Source organism: Enoplosus armatus, chromosome 4, assembly GCF_043641665.1.
Source record: "Enoplosus armatus isolate fEnoArm2 chromosome 4, fEnoArm2.hap1, whole genome shotgun sequence".
Classification (NCBI taxonomy): domain Eukaryota; kingdom Metazoa; phylum Chordata; class Actinopteri; order Centrarchiformes; family Enoplosidae; genus Enoplosus; species Enoplosus armatus.
This window is the reverse complement of record NC_092183.1, coordinates 15,426,972-15,445,851: the sequence shown is the minus strand read 5'-3', so window position 1 is coordinate 15,445,851 and position 18,880 is coordinate 15,426,972. Positions and strand designations below refer to the sequence as shown.

Here is an 18,880-nt window from a genome sequence, read left to right as displayed (position 1 = left end):
CAAGGTCCTGAATAGTCTAACGTACCTGAGCTAAAATACCAGGGGGAAGAAAGTCAAATGGTTTATTATTTTATTAGATTATTGTCCTGGAACAGATTGAACAGGTTATGGGAGAAGAATGTGAGCTGAATCCCATTTCAACACACAAACGCAGGTGCATTTCTTTTGCTGAAAGGAAGGTGAAATTTACAAAAGGGATCTAAAGAAGGGTTTGAGGCAGTAATACTAGCTTTAATCCGACCACTATCAACAGTAGCTTATTACATTTGTCTGCAACAAAAGGAAAACATTATACAGAGTGGGTACAAAATGGAGGTCTGTCTCTATCGTCTGTCTGTATCTTAAACTCAGTTCTAAGCTATTGTTTATTATTCTATCTATGGATGTACTCATGTGGGTCAAAAGACAGGTGTAATTGCTGATATAGTTCTTTAATTGTAATTGATTTGTATTAAAAGAGAATATGGATTTCATACACTTAAGAGATAGTAATTAAATTTAATGTAACTTAGTAACGTAGTCGCACAATGGGCAATTAACAGAAGGCAATCAATAGTGCAAACAGTAATTTAGAACGAACAACCATACATCACATTTCACAAAAAGAGACTGGGCACTACACCAGCTTAACAGTTGGCTATTGTATTGTGCTATTAAAGTGCTGCCAGTAAGACAGATACGGTACATATGCCTAAAATGCCAGGCCTTCCACAAAGCAAACAGAAACCCTGCAGTTGTCTGTGCCTAACCAGTCCTTGTTGTAAAGGCTTAACAAAAGCAGACAAGCATTTGAACATCAATGGTACGATAAAAAAGCAGTGAAACTAACAAGTTGGGATGACAAAAAATCATCCTAAAAGAGAAACTGTGATGAACACATCACCAAAACCTTTCAAAACATGTGAATCATCTGCTCTGAAATGGAAATAAGTAATCTGTGGGAGCCACAGCTTCCTGTCATTCAACAGGAAACCTCCATTCCCCACAGAGCAGCAAGGATTATCCTCTGTGCCTCACAATTCTGGCTGAAATTCATAGCCTGCATCAACTGTCAAGACATGTAATAATAAAATGTGTGTGTGTGTGCACTGAGGGGTGTCTCTGCCAGGCCTTGCTTGCACTAAGTAACCTTTCTGTTTATTACATATATGTATTTGGCGTGAAATGTATCAGAATGAGTCCTTGATTCACCAGTCAGACCTCAACACTTTGGGATCATCTGATCAGCTATCAAACTGATTGTTTTTTTGTTGGGGGGTTGGGGGGGGGGGGGGGGGGGTTACCGCACTGTCACCAAAGTCAGTGCTGACAGGACACCTTCGGACAGGGAAGTACTCTCAGCACTGAGCCAGGTGGTGAGGAGGCTCCAGTCCAACAGTACTGCTTGCAGCCCTGCCACAGCTGAGAGGGACCATATGTCTCTTCCCTCTAGTGTCTGTCCCAACCCAGGACTGCCAAGCCGTTAGGCCTATCCCACATATGTGTCATAATACTATTAAGCACCAGGTCTTCAGGAGGTTAAGACATTGCTGAATTCAGTTTTATTTGCCTAAGTGAACAACAGAGAAATGGCCGCAGGGAGGTTCACAGGGCGGTGGCCTTCCCCAAGGACTTACACCTTCTTTAGACATGTAAGTTTGCTTCCTTATGACAATTCTAATCAGCTAATCTCTATGCAGCATGTCAGACTACTTATGAAACACAGTTTAGAAACCATGTTTTCTACTTGAATGGGCACAACTGCCAACTCAAGATTTGAAAAGAAAAAGAAAGAAATTATTTCTTTTAAACGTCGTTTATTATAATTTAATGGGATTATCAAGCCATATTTATGTGAACAGTAGTCGGCTTATCGTGTGGTCAAACCACTGCTAATAACTAAAGTCCTCCTAATATGACTCATAGAGTACCATGATACTCGCTACACTGAGCTGCTACTGGCTGTCAGGATAAGTGTAAAACAAATAAGCTGCATTGTCAAAATCACAGAAATTATATATATTATATTACGTTATTATTATATATATACTACAGTACAAATACTTCAATATATATAAAAATTATATTTCATGTATCATAAATGGTGAGCTCTGCGTTGTTCCGGTTTCCGTTACCACGGAAACATTGTACCCAATCAGATACGATTTAGCAGGGTACTGTGGAAACAGTAGCCAATCATAGAGTCTGATGTTTAAGAGTCAGTCGGTTTGAAACGGCAAAGCAAGCATTTTCCAACTGACGGAATAACGTGGAAGTGTGATAGCCTATACATAGAATATATATAAAAGGTAAACATTTCTGAAAGCGTTGTTACTGCACATCAATTGTCTGTCTGTGTTGGCACGTTACCTCATAGTTATAATTTACTCCTAGAGACAGCACTGCTTGCTTCATAGAGTTGTGTGTTTGTCAGCTTTGCAGCCAAAAAGGAAGCGTCTCTGTTTTGATATATGTAACGTTAACGTACGCAGGCTAACTTTGATTGTATAGAAAGTTACACTAGCATACATAATCGTCCTGTTTTGTAAGTTTAGCTGTTTTTAAGATTTTGTATGGTGCGTTTAGCTAACCTTACAGGTGCGAATTTACATTTTGCCTACCAAAGAACCAGTGTCAAATATGTTGTAAAATGTAGCTAAAGTAGCTAGCTAACACAGTTTGCATGTTTTGTGACGGTAACGTTAACGGTATAAGCACAGATGTGTTTCTGTCTATGACCACCTTCATACAGCTTCTCCAGTAAACCCTGTGCTCTATAATTAGTTTGCTCCCTCGTGTCCTGTATATACAGTAACTTGTAGCTGACGACATCAAAATGATAATAATAAAAACAGTTGGTACTAAACTACCATGTGCAAAAGACAGACATTGCTAACGTGTGCTGTTGGTAGTGTTTCCTTGAACTAACGCCATTCCAACTATATCTTTGTCTAGATGTCCTCAGACGAAGAGGAACCAACCAGTCCTGTTCTGCCCAAGGACTCTGATCCGGGCAGCTCTGTCTCCTCTGAGCTTCAGGTTATTTAAAAAAGAAAAAAACACATTCACAATTTATGGGCCTTTATGCATTAGTCACATCGATCAGATCAAAATTATGTAGCACATCTGAGAAACACATGCAATAAGACAACCATACACGTTTTAAACATACACCTAGTTTCAATCAATAATCCAAACCACTTATTTGGAATTTAAAACAAACTTAAATGCACCCAAATGGGTGGGGTTATATTTGTCCATTGCATTGTAAAACTTAACTAAGGCAAGTCAATTGAAGTTGAAGCCAGAGGCAGCTTTGACAAATTGAATGGACGTTTGCAACAGACAGTTTGAATAGTAACTTTAACATTCACCATAGGTTTCACTTCACAGTAAGTGATTTAGATAATATTGTTGAACTGGTAAGTTGTTAAAATACCTATTTAGTCACTTGTGTTGCTTTCCCTCACTGTAAAGCTGTATTAGGGTCTTGAAATCGACTATGATGACTAAAATGTTATTATAACCAACAGGAACAATGGCTATTAAACTAAGAAACTATGAATATAAGATACCACTTGTAAATGTTCCTGAAATAGATATAGATAGACATTTAATCCCACTGGTCTTTTTTTTTTTTTTAACTGTTGGATGGATCAACAGGATGAATATGAGGAGCTCCTCCGCTATGCTGTGGTCACCCCTAAACTTGAGAAACTCACCAGTGCTCACTTGCAGCGGCTGAGCACCTCACATCTGTTTGCAGAGGGTCAGACTTCCCAGAGAAAAGATGAGACAAAATCACAGCACCCAGCAGGTATCTTGGGTCCTTCCAGACACTGCCCCTGTCAAATGATCAGCTGTCAAAAAGGATTTGGCATCACAACATGGGAAGAAAAATGTAGTATGTGTTCAGCCCCATTTTTTCAGCTTTTAAACCAGTCTAGTCAAGATGCATATGATATCAGTCTGTCAGATTGTACCCCCTATCTCTTTCCCCTACGATACCCACATCTTAAACAGTCCATCAGTCTCCCCCCCCAGCTCCAGCTCCCACTGTAGCTTTCATTGGAGGTTTAGTGCTTTAACTGTCATGGAGTAGTGCACAGGGATGTAGAAAGCAGACGGCAGACTGGTAATGATCTCCTGGCACTCTGCCCGTACTGCTCTTTAGAGTGCAGGCTTTCTCTTCCCCCTGCAGAATTTAATTAAGATATTGACATAAATGCATTCCTGGACGAGGAGCCGTGCTCGTCTTATTCAGCATTCCCGTCATCACCTTTTCTGTTCCTAAACTGCCTTTTGTTTTCTAACTTTTACATTTCACTTTTACCTTTAATTTTACTAGCTTATTCCAGGTCAAAATTTATTTTAGCAACATTCCCTTTTTATCTGTTTTTCCATTGTGCCCTCTCTCTCTGATTTCCTTCCCTTGTCTCTCCTGTCTTCTGTCAGATATTGCCACTGAAGCTAAAGATGGGAGGCATTCTAGCAGGAGTGTGAGATTATCACAGGTCTCCCCCTTGATTGTTGAGCCGTCCACACACTTAAGACCCTCTCATGGTAAATTGACTTAAAAATACAAAGAAACAAAATGGTTAGGTCTGATATCTAATTGTATATTAATTTCTCTTACTATCAAATAAGCTTAGAAATACAGAGATCATCTAGTTGCATTGTCTCATTTTCTAATGATATTCTCTCTGTCTGTGTTTGTTTCTTTTTTCTTTTCCTTCCAGCCGAGGACATAGCTCGTCGGTCATCTAGCAGGGCGTCGGTGCTCTCAAACGCTCCCTCAGACAGGTTACAGACGGCGACTGATAGGTCAAGGCCAAACAGCCCAGACCCCGTCGAGTCTGCAGTGACAGAGATGTTTATCTCAGAGGAGAATATAAGCAAGATGGAGAACATTCTGGACATGTGGAGCAACAACCTGAAGGTTAGTCTCCTTCTTCATACAGTAGAAGTCTTCTTCCACAATCAATCAATTTAATGGCTCTTACTTGCTGTCTGCTAGAGCACTGACCATGTATAATGTCGTATGGCTATATATATAGTTCTGACAGAGCTGAACAATAACTAATCTAATATATATACAATAATATAATGGCAATGTTGTGTTTTGAACTTCAGCAGTTTACAGCAAAATAGGCCCAATCTGGCAGGTTTATTCTTACATACATTGAAATGATGAAACTGAATTGGTCATTTACTGTGAAAAACATGTATTTTAATCATAATTAAGAGTTTTGTGCAAGTTTGTGGTACAATGTCAACAGAGCATTAATTGAAGAACAATTTAGAAGGCGAATTATGCCTTTTCTGGCCTACAGATTTTAGTGTTACTGCACTTAATTTACAAAACCTGAAATAGTGCGTGGTGGAAAAAGCTAAAATGTGGTTCTCTTAAAAAAAATTTACCTTTTAGTTTATGTTTACATCACTGGCACTGCATGTTTCATATTATGTATAATACTGCACATGTACGAGCAACTGAAATCTGTATAGTAGCTTTATATTGACATGATAAAATATTGATATTTCCCATACTCATGCAGTGAGACAGTCAGACTGAGATGGATTAAATGTAAGAAATATTGTGGACAATGTACATAGGCAATGATGAGGAAGAGGTTAGAGATTATAAAGCGAATGTGTGGAGTCTCAGGAAGGCTTGCTGAATAGGATGACAGCTCTACTTTTCATGGCGCTAGTGACCTTTTAATTGTGTCTCTGATTTTGGAGGAGGTGAGTGCCTTGATGTTGGTGTCCTTCCTGCCCTTTTGTTCTGATGTTGTACAGCTCATTCATGGAGGGCAGATGATAACCAATCACCGGCTAAGCGGTGCTGATAAAAAGAGTAGAGTTTGACCTAGGAAAAGGCAGTGGAGAAACATGGACCGTAGTAGAGGATGTTGAGACTCTTTCAGTTTTCTTGACTGATAGAATTGGTTGCTTGTGAGCCTCTGTAGCCTGTTCTAGATCTCTGCTAGAGGTGTTCCTCCTTAAAATGTGACTGCACATCAGAACTGTAAATCAAATCTGCAGTTCAACAAAACAAGACTTGAGATGAAATGTGGTGGCCAGTGCTATCCTCTATGCTGTTGCATGCTGGGGCAGTAGGCTGAGGGTGGCGGACTCCAACAGACTCAATAAACAAGGCCAGTGACGTTGTGGGGGTGGAGCTGGATTCTCTGACGGTAGTGGCAGAGAGGAGGATGCTGTCCAAGCTGCGGGTCATCTTGGACAATGTCTCACATCCTCTCCATGACGTACTGGTCAGGCAAAAGAGCATATACAGTCATGGAAAAAATTATTAGACCACCCTTGTTTTCTTCAATTTCTTGTTCATTTTAATGCCTGGTACCACTAAAGGTACATTTGTTTGGACAAATATAATGATAACAACAAAAATAGCTCATAAGAGTTTAATTTAAGAGCTGATATCTAGCCATTTTCCATGGTTTTCTTGATAATAACCAAAATCACTTAAGTTCTTACATCAATAGCTTTGGCATTGTACTGCCAAAAACAGTGCTTTTAGGCATTCCATGTTTTCTTTTCTGTCTGTTTTAGTCACATGACACACACAGGAGTTAGTACTTGATTGCATAACCATTGTTTTTGATGACTGCAGCCATGCGTCTTGGCATGCTCTCCACCAGCTTCTGACATTGTTCTGCTGTCACAGCAGCCCATTCCTGTTGCACAAATTCAAACAAATTTGCTTTGTTTTTGGGCTTGTGGTTCTCCATTTTGAGTTTGATGATTTTCCACAGGTTATCCATTGGATTTAGATCTGGTGATTGAGCAGGCCAAGGCATGGTTCGAATGTTCTGGTTCTCCATCCAGGCTTTAACTGACCTTGCCTTGTGGCAAGGGGCATTGTCTTGTTGGAAAATCCAGTCATTCGAGGCAGGAAAGAGTTTTCCAGCTGATGGAAGAAGACTGTTTTCAAGAGTAGCCCTGTACATGACCTGGTTCATTTGCCCTTCACACAATTGCATTTGCCCTGTTCCACCCATACTGAAACAACCCCAGATCATCACTGATCCACCCCCATGTTTTACTGTAGGGGCAAGACAGTCTGGTTTGTAGGCTTCTCCAGGCTTCCTCCTAACCATTAAGTTGGCTGGAGTGGGCATCAAGTCAAAATTGGATTCATCACTGAAGAGAACCTTAGCCCAATCATCAACAGTCCAATCCTTGTGATCCCTAGCAAAGAGTAACCGGGCCTTCCTCTGCCTTTCGTTGATGAAGGGCTTCTTCCGTGCCCTGTGTGACTTCAGACCAGTTTCAAGAAGTCGGTTTCGAACTGTCCTTGCCGAACAAGTCACATTTCTCGACAGTGCCCACTAATTTTAAAGGTCCCTGGAGGTCTGACGACGATTCCTGACACAGGAATGGATCAGTGCAAGGTCATCTCGTGGGGTAGAAAGACGTTTCCTGCCTCGACCAGCTAGCAATTTGGTCGTACCATGTTCGGCTTGTTTTTTCTTGGTGTAATGAACGGCTGTCTTGGAGATCTTCAGTTTTTTGGCTACCTGTCTCTCACTCATGCCAATTTCCAGCAGTGCCAAGATGGCTGCCTTTGTGGCTTCACATAATTCTTTTGTTTTAGGCATTATGTGAGAGCTGACAACTTCTGAGTTGTGCTACGGCTTGAATGTAAGCAGGAAACCACTCCAGGCCTTTGCATGTGCAGTGCTGCTTATGACATGAAATGGCCTCTTATATACCCTGGGAATACAATTAAGCTTAAGCATGTCAAATAGGACATAAAGTATTATGTAATCAGCTGCATTTTTTGTCGTGTTCATTGTATTCTTCAGGTAACATACCTTTAGTGGTACCAGGCATTAAAATGAACAAGAAATTGAAGAAAACAAGGGTGGTCTAATAATTTTTTCCATGACTGTATATATATATGTGTGTGTGTGTGTGTGTGTGTGTGTGTGTGTGTGTATATATATATATATATATATATATATATATATATATATATATATACATTGCTATTGTATATATTTTTTACTTTTATTTTTCATTTAAATATTGTAAATGTGTTTATTTTTATTTTATATTTCTTATTTTTATATTTTGTACATACTTTTATTTCTAAATTTATGCTACTTTCTACTTTTGAATGGGAGCACCGGTACTGTATAATTCCCCCCCCCCGGGGATCAATAAAGTATTTCTGATTCTGATTCTGAAATCTGCCAGGCTCCTATATTTTGCAGTTTCTGTCAGTGACAAAACCTCCGGCACACCTGTTTGTCTAATTTAAAAACAACTGAAGATATGTGTACATATGTCCATATTTACTAAAGTAATGTAATGAGCACACTGTGACTGTCCCACCCTCTATTCCCTAATTAGTCAAATGTACTGACTGAGCTCAGGAAGTGGAAGCTGGCATTCAAGGAGCAACACAAGCTGGAGATGAGGAAAGAGAGGGAGAGGTATGCAGCCCATACAGCTGGCCTGAAGTCAGAGCTAGACAGCCTGAAGGGGCTGCTACACACCTACGAGACTTCCAACCAGAGAAAAGATGAGGTGACTACATGTGTATTTATTTGGACATGGGTTAAGTACCAAACTGAGACTTAATTTCTAGTAATTGCCATTGTTGTGAAATTTTAGTGTAGGACTGGGTGGGCCTAATCCGTGTCTAAGCTATCAGCTCGATATCTCTATCTTTTGCTCACTTGCACATTCTATCTCTCATGCTTTTTAGGAACTTTATGTCTGCTTTTCTGACTGACATGCTCATTCTGTGATGTATCCTCCCTCAGGTGATTGTGAACCTGAGCCAGGTGTTGGACAGACAAAAAGAAAAGCTTGAAAAGATGAGGACCTTCACCCACTGGAGACTTCAGCACACTGAGGCCAAAGAAGAGGTACACTGTTGATACTGGTTTTTCCCACAGGCTGAAAACTCATTTGTTATTATTTGTTGTTTTTGATGAAAGGAGCTTATTTACATCCTCATTTACACAGCATCTGTGTTTGCTTGTGCTCCGGTATAATTTCAAGCTTTCAACTTTCACACACATACACACACACACACACACACACACACACACACACACACACACACACACTTGTCTACTTTTACACTAAGAGAATGCACACAGATGTGTACTAGTTTAGTCAACAGACAACAAAAAGTTAAATAGCTTGTTTGTTTGTTTGTTTGTTTGTTTTTATCAGAATTGATTTTTGTACAGACAATAATAAAGTAAAATGTGTGTGTGTGTGTTGGACCAGAACATCATATGAACAAGAACATCACATGAACATGTAACATTTTACGGCCATGTTGGAATCATCAGTTCACTCATTACTTTAGGTTAAGTTTAATGCCGTTTAATGGTTTATGCAAATGATCAGTCTCTGCATGAGTTACCGACCCATACGTCACTATGTCACTGCACACTGAACATGCACATGCCACATTTTACACAAGTATCTCCTCTTAAAAAATTACATACATGAACATTCCTTTTCACACTATACTGCATATCTAACAAGTGCATACATATATATATAAATTTACATTACATCTATTTTTGTCATTTCTTTAAAATGGAGAATGTAGTTGACTCATATTTTTGTCTAAACCATGACACAAAAAGTGCACCACAAGAGAAAATGTACTGCACCTGCACAAGAATGAATTATGAGTGTAATTATTTCCTTGTGAATATTTTCATGGTCTTGTGGTTCCCTGCCAGGCTCATGCTGCTCAAGCAGCACAGCAGCACTACAATTTGCAGCTGAAGAAGAAGGTGTGGTTAGGGTGGCACTCTCTGATCCAGAAACACTGGAAGGTCAAGGTGGAGCGGGCTTGCCGTGCAAGGGCTGAAGAGGTCTGCAGTCGCCTGTCTACAGAGTATGAGGCCAAGCTGTCAGAGGTAAATAAGCCAGTGAAGGACCTACATATGAAACAGTATGTATATGCTGATGCTGCATTGCTAAATTCATACTTGACTCTACTTCATTGAGGTGTTTTACCACAGGAATCACAGCACTGTAGTCAATAAGATACATTATACATTTACAGAGCTGCGCCATCTGAAGCAGAACCAAAGCACCACTGGTTACCACAATTTATTCATTTCTTACATAGGCACATAGGAGACAAAGGTCTCTACAGTGAATTGTTATAAATACATACAATATGAACATCTCAGTGAGTAACAGCCATACAAAACTTGATTAATAGATTGCAGTGAAATCACTGCAGAGCAAGTATGTAAGATTGAGACAGTGTGACCAAGAAATAAAAGTTAATTAGGGATAACTGTTGTTGGTATTGATGTATATCAAAGGTACATCACAGGCCTGAGATTGAAAGCAAGAAAATGAACAACATTAGGTGTAATGTAGTCAGTATTGTATAAACTGATAAATGATTCTTTCTGCACTCTGCTACCTGTCTCCGCAGCACTGTGAGGCTGTAGAGAAGGCCCAGGCAGAGATTCAGAGACTACGAATAGAGCGAGAGCGCTATGAGGAATCTATGAAGAAGGCCTTCATGAGGGGCGTGTGTGCTCTCAACATGGAGGCTCTTGGCATGTTCCATACCACAGAGGGACGGCCAGAGCAACCTCCAGTTCATGATCAGCATGGTCTGTAACAGAATGACCACACAAACCTATTTTTAGAGAATATCCATAAACAACTAGCACATTAAAATTGGACTGCCATCGTCATCATCGTCAGCCCCATAACTACATAAATAGACCCCTGCTCTATACAATAAACCATGAAGGCATTGTTAGCCTTGCATCTGTGCTGTATTAATTCAGTGCAGCTATCATGACAGAAACTAACCATCGGAAAGGACAGACACCATTTCTCCAACAGAGTGCAGCCGTGTGCTATTGAGAATTGTGTAGATTTATGAATGAGTGGAGTGTAAGAGGTCTTTGTTCTTTTCTTGAAGTCATTCACTGGCTCATCTGATGGAGTGATGAGTCAGTGGGTGTGCTGAATGCACAGGTTATTATAACCTTGACGTGGCAATGACGGATTGGCTAGGAAAGTTCAATAACCCTTTGCAACATTTATTAAATCATGTAATTAGTGTTATTTAGTAGTATGATAATGCTGTGAGCTTGGGACAATACATGGTATTTGAGTAGACAAAAATAACTATCATAAACCAGGAAACCAAAGCCAACAAGATGTGCAACAGGTCAACAGTGCTTAGGTTCTTGGAGCATTTAAATGACAGTACAATAGTACTAATCAGCCCTAAAAACTCATGGCATTACACCAGTATCATCACACAGTCTCACTGACAGCAGCCAGGATAGATCTATGGTTTTGTGCTGTTAACACCAAATCCTCACCCTGCCATCAGTATTTTGCACCAAAAGTCAGGATTTGTCAGATCAGGCAACAGTTCCATTCTGCTGTTGTTACTTTGTTATTTTTGAGGACTAGGCTGCTGAAGCTGACAAATGAACTTTAGCATGGTCTTCTGCTCATCCATCTGCTTACAGGTTTAATGAGTCTTGCAACCTGAAGTGCACTTCATTATGTTACTGTCAAACTTGGCTGTTAATTGAGTACCATTTTCTGTTGCTTTGAACAAGAGTTGATTTTCTCTTTTATAATCTCTCATTAAAAATCAATTGATATGAAGTGATATTTAGACTTTTTTAAGTACACAGACTTGATAGGAGTTATGAATAATTAATGATCAGCCACCTTTGTAATTTGCCAAAGCAGGGCTGTGTAGTTTCTCTGTTAACATGTTTTCAAACAAGCAGGAGATGATAAAGGTATTCACATTCCAACTCAAATTTAATCATATATAACATTGCCAATTTTTAATAATTTGTATTGAGACCTAGAAAGTTAAATTGTTCAATCAAAAGGGAATATCAGATGGTTAGGCTATTCATTCACAGGATACCGGTTGATTCAGTTGATTAAGAAAGATTCAGATCATTTGTAAACTCCAGTCCAACATTCAGCTTTGAAATTAGTAATTTTCTGTAACTATAACAAGCTTGAATCAAAATATATTGTGAGTCTGACTCAATTAATATGTTTTTCTTTCTGTAGATGTTCTGCCTCCCCAGGATGAGCCTGGCTCTACTACATTGGCTCAACTTCAACCATATCCCATCTCTTCCACACGGTTCAGCCCAGTCCACTTTGACCACCCGGACCCTTCCCACAGTGAAGTAGAAGATATGGTGAGACACTCACAGTTTCTAATGAAAACATACACTTATACACACACCATAGTTTTTCTGTGCCATACTTCAATTTCTTCTCAAATCTCTCATTGGATCCATTAATCCATTTCTCTTTCACATAAAAAGTCAAAAGTCACATTTTCTTTTTCTTCACTTTATTTATTTTATTTATTTGTTGTTACCTTTTATATTGCCGCAAATTCAGGCTTCACACTCAAGTGTTCTCATGTAGATGCAACTAAAACAGAAGTATTTGTACAGTAGCGTTGAATTTGCTTTTGTAATTCCTTCTGTCTTTTTTATTTGCTGCACTATGACTCACTTCCTCTAAATTACACTCCTGTTCCTGTTTCTCTTTTCCTCAGATGGGCTCTGGTGCCCCCATGTCCAGGGCAGAAGTACTCCCTCCCACAGTGGTGCACAGCTCACTCCCCATTGGAGGAACTGCAAGTTCCCACAAACAGGTTAGCATTAAACATATTGATCTATTGAATCTGGTACAAGGGGCTTGCTTACAAGTAATGACAATGTCCACCTTCACAACAGCTATGTGTAACTATGATGGTAATTATATCATTGAGTAAATGGTTATCAAATTGGTAACCAACAACACAAAATGACTAAAATTTAGTAAAAAAGAAGTACTGTAATCACATTTATACATGATGCAATAATGTTGTTTTTTTAGGTCAGTGGTCGTGTTGTCACAGCCAGTCAACAAAAACCCTCAAAGACTGTAACGGCTCGCATCACTGCACGTACTGACGTTGGTAAGGCTGCACGCAGTAACCTGCAGGTGATGGGTGTGGCTCCGCCCATGAGCTCTGTGATCGTTGAACGCCATCATCCTGTTACACAGGTATGGGACAGTGTGCATCACTACTGTTACTGAAGTTTTACTATCTATGTGTTTATTATATGTATGCATGTATGTATAGGCATGTGACGCTGAAAGGTAACATGAAAGTCTTCTTTTGTTATTCTTTCATTCTTTCAGCTCACTGTTGGTCAGGCCACGGCTGCTAAGTTTCCCCGCTCCTCCCAACAGGGCCACAGCTCCGCCGGAGGCAGAGGCTCCTCCAGAACACACACCAGCACCTGCCATGTACACTCCATCAAAGTAGTTGACTGATCACACACACATATCTCACAGAAAGTGTTGCTCACCTAGTCTAGATTTAATATGTAACACATCCTATGCAACAATCCTAGAAATAGTTTCCTTGGCATTTGTTTCAATTACTTTTTGATGTCTTGGAATAAATTTGCCCTTGCTCTGTACATTTGAAGTGAGCATTTGATTGCCATTTTTCAGCCTCCTTTCATAAATGTGAAAGGCTCAATTTCCCTTAGGACAATAGGATTTTTCTCAGGAAAGTACTAGACACAGGTGCACATGTAAATGTTTTTAATTATTACCAGCTGGACAGAGTTTAGAATTACAAAATGGACATTTGTTTCTTTGATAGTTTTACTTTACCTTATGCACAGGTGAGACTGTACTGTAATGTGTAAAATCATATTTGTGTTACTGATGTTTTCAATTGAGACTGACCGCCCAACACCACAGCTTGTTTACTTTACTAAACCAAAGCCATATGTTAATGGTCTTTATTTTATTTTTTTAAATAAATTATTTTACTGCTATCGTCCTGTACAGATCAATAGTGGAACATTATGTAAACATGGAGTTAATTTTGTCTGTCCATATGTTGCAGTGGTCATCCCTCATGAAATGCTGCAGCTCTTACTGCTGGCACTCTCTGCCTCCATCCGAATCTTATCTGAAAGACAATTTAACGGTTTCTGTAATAAATTGTTGGCACATATCCCCAGGCAGCACAGCTATATGTTTGTTTGTTTGTTCTGAACAAATTGTTATCTGAATATACCTGCGGCTTTCCTGTTCCCTGTGAGGATGAGGCCCTGGTAGAGTTCTTTAGCAGGGCTCCTCTGAGCCAGCTCCTCCCCGTGGAGCCAGATCAGCAGCATCCTGTTCCCATGCTCTTGATAGCTGTGCTGACCTGTGGACAAACACACACAGTGCTGTACAGTCAGGAAAAAAACTCAACTAGTAAAAATAGCCTATGGATTGCCGCTGTGCATTGGAATGGCCCTGTCTGTTTGAAAAAATAAAGTTATCAAAGAATATTCTTTTCATTGCCAAGTTTTCCCCTTAAGTTAAGGGATTTGAATCTGTAATATTTTAGGTGTTATAGTATTTCAGAAAGTTGCCAAATGCACAGTCAAAAGCCTGTCCAGTAAGTGTGAGTTGTGACACCTGTCCACTGCTCCTCAATGGCCGAGACTTGGTCCGTAGTGAAGCCCCAGTGTTCTGCCAGTCTTTTCCAGTCTCCAGGTTTCAGGAGCTCATACGCCAAGCGCCAGGCCATTGAACGGAGCTGCTTGGTCTCCAAGCGGTGGTCAAGTTTAAAAGTTAGCGGATACTCACTGTGAACACTCTCATTAGGCTCAGGGTTGGCCTGAAAGGGCAATTAAATCACATCAGCAGATTGATAAAGGCCACAAGCCTCAGAGAGCACAGGCCTGGAAAGACATTATTGGAAAGACACTCGCACACGATTAGCAATATGAATGCCGGTTAAACATTTTGAAAATCAAGAAGGGAAGGGAATCAGGCATACCCTTAATTCAATTGATGACTGTCAAATGTTTCTGGGCTGTGAGTAATTTTTTACTGTGGATGCTTTAATAGTATTCAGGGCAGATTCAATTAATCTAGATTGTGACGTTAGGAAATGAATCATTTGTGATGAATGCAATTATTGATTTCGAGGCCTCAAGAATGGATTATGGCATACAAAAAGTTCCAAGTATTATTCCACTATCTCTCACCTCCCTCCAGGCATAGTGTCTTTCTGCTTTGATGATCATGTCCACAATAATCACCTCGTCTGCTCTGACTGCCACACCCAGAGCCGTCTTACCCTGCTGCTCCGAATCCAACATGTACCACAAATACACAAACTTTAATTAGAACTGTAAGGTATCAAATTTATAAATAGATTTTTCTTACAGTTTCAATGGATCCTGCTGCTGTTATGGCTTAAATTAATCATATATAGTCTTTTGCCCTTTGGATGGCCTGACTGAAGATTTTGGCCAAGATTAACTCCTGGAAAAAAAGTGTGGACATGTACAAGTACAAGAGCATAATTTAACTTGTATGGCAACTACACTATGTTCGCTCTAGAAATGGTGTTTGTGAGAATTCTTACTCTATCCCGGAGTGTCAGATCCAGCCCGGCTTTAAGAAGCATTTCCACGACTTCTACTCTGGCCAGCTCCGCAGCAAGATGCATAGCAGTCTGGGACCTCTAACAGTTCATGGTATGGGGGACAGGACAATGCAATGAAACATATTATTTTATTATATATAGTTTGGATAATGTCTTATTTTACTGTGTTACTAGGGAGATCATACCTTATTGGTGACATTGATGTTGCAGCCAGCCGTCAACAGAGAATGGATGACAGGGATGTGACTGTTCTTCACTGCCAGGTGGAGAGGAGCCTCTAGGTGCTGAGAGCAAAAATATCCTGTTACACAACATGAGCCAAAAAAAGTTAATTTAGGAGAAAATATGTAAAACTACAATATGATGGTTATTAATTATGCATCCAGCACAACTGATGTGTGTGTGATCTGTTACCAAAAAACTTTACTGAAAGAGTGTTCTACTGCCACCTAGCTTGTGTTTGCTTACCTGATTCTTAAAGTCCGTATGAGCTTTGTACTCTAGGAGGAGTTGGACAAGAGACGTGTCCCCTCTTTCTGAAACTGGATGGAGAGCACTGCATTTGGCCTACAAGAAAGGCAAGAGAAGGAGGATTAGCTGTAGGCCTACTACCAGTACAAAAAAACATGATTTACTACTGCCAAAAGGATTAACCACATTTAAGTATTTTACAGTAATGCATCATTAACAACAGGGCACCAAGTCAGTGGTTTTAATGTTAATGTCAGAACCGTTGTGAGGATGTTGGGGTCACAGCCAGCCTCCAGCAGGGTCAGGACACATCCTTCCTGGCCATTGTCTGCAGCCTGGTACAGAGCTGTCTCACCATCCTTCAACAGAGAAGATCCGTCAAAAAATATAGCAGTGGTGCTAGATAACCATAACAGAAGCAGGACATTTTTCTCAGGTTGACCACAATTTTAAAATTACCTACTATGCTCACAAAATATAACAACATTTTTGGCCTATAACCAAGTACAATTCAGAAATCAACCAATCCTCTTAAACTGAAGGAAAATGGATGGGCATCAGTAACTTTTAACAGATTTTTAAAGACATTTTTAATTATTTAAGAACAGGTAATGACTGTCATGTTAATTCAGATGATGGCCATCATTAGGCTCCGATCCCTGTTAGAAGAATCTTTGACCAGAAGCACCAAGTAAATCTCATGAAGTATAACTTTCCAGTCAGAGCTGAAGTTTAAGCCTGAACACATTTGCCTTGTTAGATAATGGTAACCAGTATATTAATGACTTAAGTGGAGCCACCGTCCAGCAGTGGATTTGCCACTGAGCACACACTGTCACAAACCAAACCGTGATAGAGAGGATGTTTACACTGATTGTCTACCACATTGACTTCATCCCGAGTATCAAAGTTCTGCAGCAGCAGTTGGATGGCATCCAAGTGGTCGTTCCTGGCAGCTAAGTGCAGGGGCGTGTCCCCTCTCTGGCAGAAGGGAGGGAGGGAAACAACTCACATCAAAGAGGGTTTGACTTTGAGCTTTCTTGCAGGTTTTTGCACTCAGACACACATGAGCATAAATAGCTGTATATTGTAAATAGATGCACACAAACCTAAAACACATAAACAAGTCCACACGCACCTTGTTGGGCTTCATGGTGGCCATGTTGTATGGCACCATCAGCATATCTAACATTTCAACACACCCATGCTCTGCTGCCAATGCAAATGCCCGGTGTCCTGACTGAGATAGAAGAATTGAGATACAAGCAGCCACATTTACTGCATGTACTTTCGTAGTCCTACATAATTTGCCCAGAAAGTGAGTTATACAGTTGATTTATTTCCTTATTAAAAATGAGTGTCAAATAGATACCTGGTCATCTTTGTCTAGTTCTTTCATCTGCAGGTCATTAACAATATACACTACAATTTCAGTGTGGTTGTTGATAGCAGCACAGTGCATGATGTTCAGTCCTTCCTGAGTAGGAAAAAAGCTATCATCCAGCATTGTCAAAGAAATTTTACTTGAGTTGCATTAGGAAACAAAAGGATATATAAAAAGAAGAACAAGAGGGTCTGCAGTGAGGCTTGTAGTGAGACAAGCTTACAAATGTTCAGTTCAAAATCCAGGATAATTCAGGATAATGAATTAATCAGGACTCAGGAGGAGGCATGTGTGGTTGATGTTTTTTAGAACTGTTGCACAAAATAAAAAGACAAATCGCACAATTTCTGGTTATTATTTCTCTGTCAGTTACTGAGAAACAGGGGAACAAAACTCTTCTACTTCTTTACCTCGTTCTCAACCTTCTGTTCAGCCCCAGCCTGCACTAATAACTTCAGGATCTCCAAACTGCCAAACCAGGCAGCCAAATGAATGGGTGCCACGCCATACTGCCAGACACAGAACACAAAATGGAAAGTTGTGATTACTTTGAAATATAACATTGTCTGTGGCTCAACTTGCTGAGATGCAGACATTTCAGCCCCTCTCACCTTGTCCTTCTGGTCCACCTTGACCCTGCGCTGCAGAAGAAGCTGCACAGCTTCCTTGTTTTTGCCAGCTACTGCATAGTGAAGGGCAGTCCTATTATGCTGAAGTAAAAAGCTTAATAAGTATATTATCCCATTAGCCTTTGAGTCTGTTTGTGTGATTTTATACAATGCAATACACTGAGATGCAGATAGAGGGCTTGTTTGTCAATTTAGACCCACCACATTCTTTGCATTGGCATTCAGCCCTTTTCCAAGAGTCTTCATGGTCTCCACATCATTACTCTTAGCTGCTTCCATAAACTGCTTCTCCACTTCAAGCACTGCACAACACAGCAGACAGGGAGGTGTTACATGTGGTTATCAACATATATGCTATATTATTGAATATACATAACAGCATGTATCCGGCTTTATACACAATCAGATGTGTGAGGCATTTGCAATGGTATTTGAGTCAAACCTCAACAGGAACACACAGTAAGGTAAACTAAGATGAGTGTGTATCTGTTTTAGGTTTCAGCCTTGTGCAAATATGGTGTGTTTCTTGGAAAGAAACTGTTATGCTATGGGCATACAGCCACTATGAACAACTAATGATTAACTCCAGCTCTAACAGTATAAACTCAGTCCTGAACCAGAGAAACCAGCGAAACATTTTGCTCCATAATGTTCTCTAATTGTTATGTTCTGTAAAGCCACAGACTATGTATTTATTTTCCACCTCTTCTCATTTTGTTGTTGCTCTCCTTGCATACTCACACATCTCTTTGTTGTCATAGCTGTTGTCTGTATTGTTGTCCGAGTGCTTGTTCAGTATGAAGTCAGCAAACCCCTTCACCGTCTCCTGTCTCATCCACTTTCGAGGGTCTAAGTCTTCCTTCTTAGGACGATGCCTCTTGATCATCTCCCTCAAAGCCACTGCTTTTCTCTCCATTGGGCAGCTCTTTAAATGAC

The 18,880-nt window shown here is 40.1% G+C and overlaps 2 protein-coding genes across 2 annotated transcripts; one reads left to right on the top strand and one right to left on the bottom strand.

Moving 5' to 3' along the window:
* The first annotated feature begins 2,934 nt into the window (after nt 1-2,934).
* Nucleotides 2,935-14,336, top strand: poc5 (POC5 centriolar protein homolog (Chlamydomonas)). Its single transcript, XM_070904291.1, has 12 exons — nt 2,935-3,018; nt 3,643-3,796; nt 4,435-4,542; nt 4,719-4,918; nt 8,362-8,538; nt 8,778-8,882; nt 9,720-9,899; nt 10,433-10,616; nt 12,064-12,197; nt 12,566-12,664; nt 12,889-13,059; nt 13,198-14,336. Exons 1-12 carry the CDS (start codon nt 2,935-2,937, stop codon nt 13,330-13,332), a joined length of 1,731 nt encoding a protein of 576 aa, XP_070760392.1. The 3' UTR covers nt 13,333-14,336.
* On the bottom strand, nt 13,599-18,860 carry ankdd1b (ankyrin repeat and death domain containing 1B). Its single transcript, XM_070904292.1, has 15 exons — nt 18,686-18,860; nt 18,146-18,246; nt 17,927-18,025; nt 17,726-17,824; nt 17,304-17,408; nt 17,070-17,171; nt 16,814-16,912; nt 16,192-16,290; nt 15,929-16,027; nt 15,646-15,744; nt 15,440-15,538; nt 15,057-15,152; nt 14,482-14,683; nt 14,093-14,224; nt 13,599-13,984 (listed from the first exon to the last, which is right to left on the bottom strand). The coding sequence occupies exons 1-15, from the start codon at nt 18,858-18,860 to the stop codon at nt 13,929-13,931; spliced, it is 1,662 nt and encodes a 553-aa protein (XP_070760393.1). The 3' UTR covers nt 13,599-13,928.
* Nucleotides 18,861-18,880: the final 20 nt, after the last annotated feature.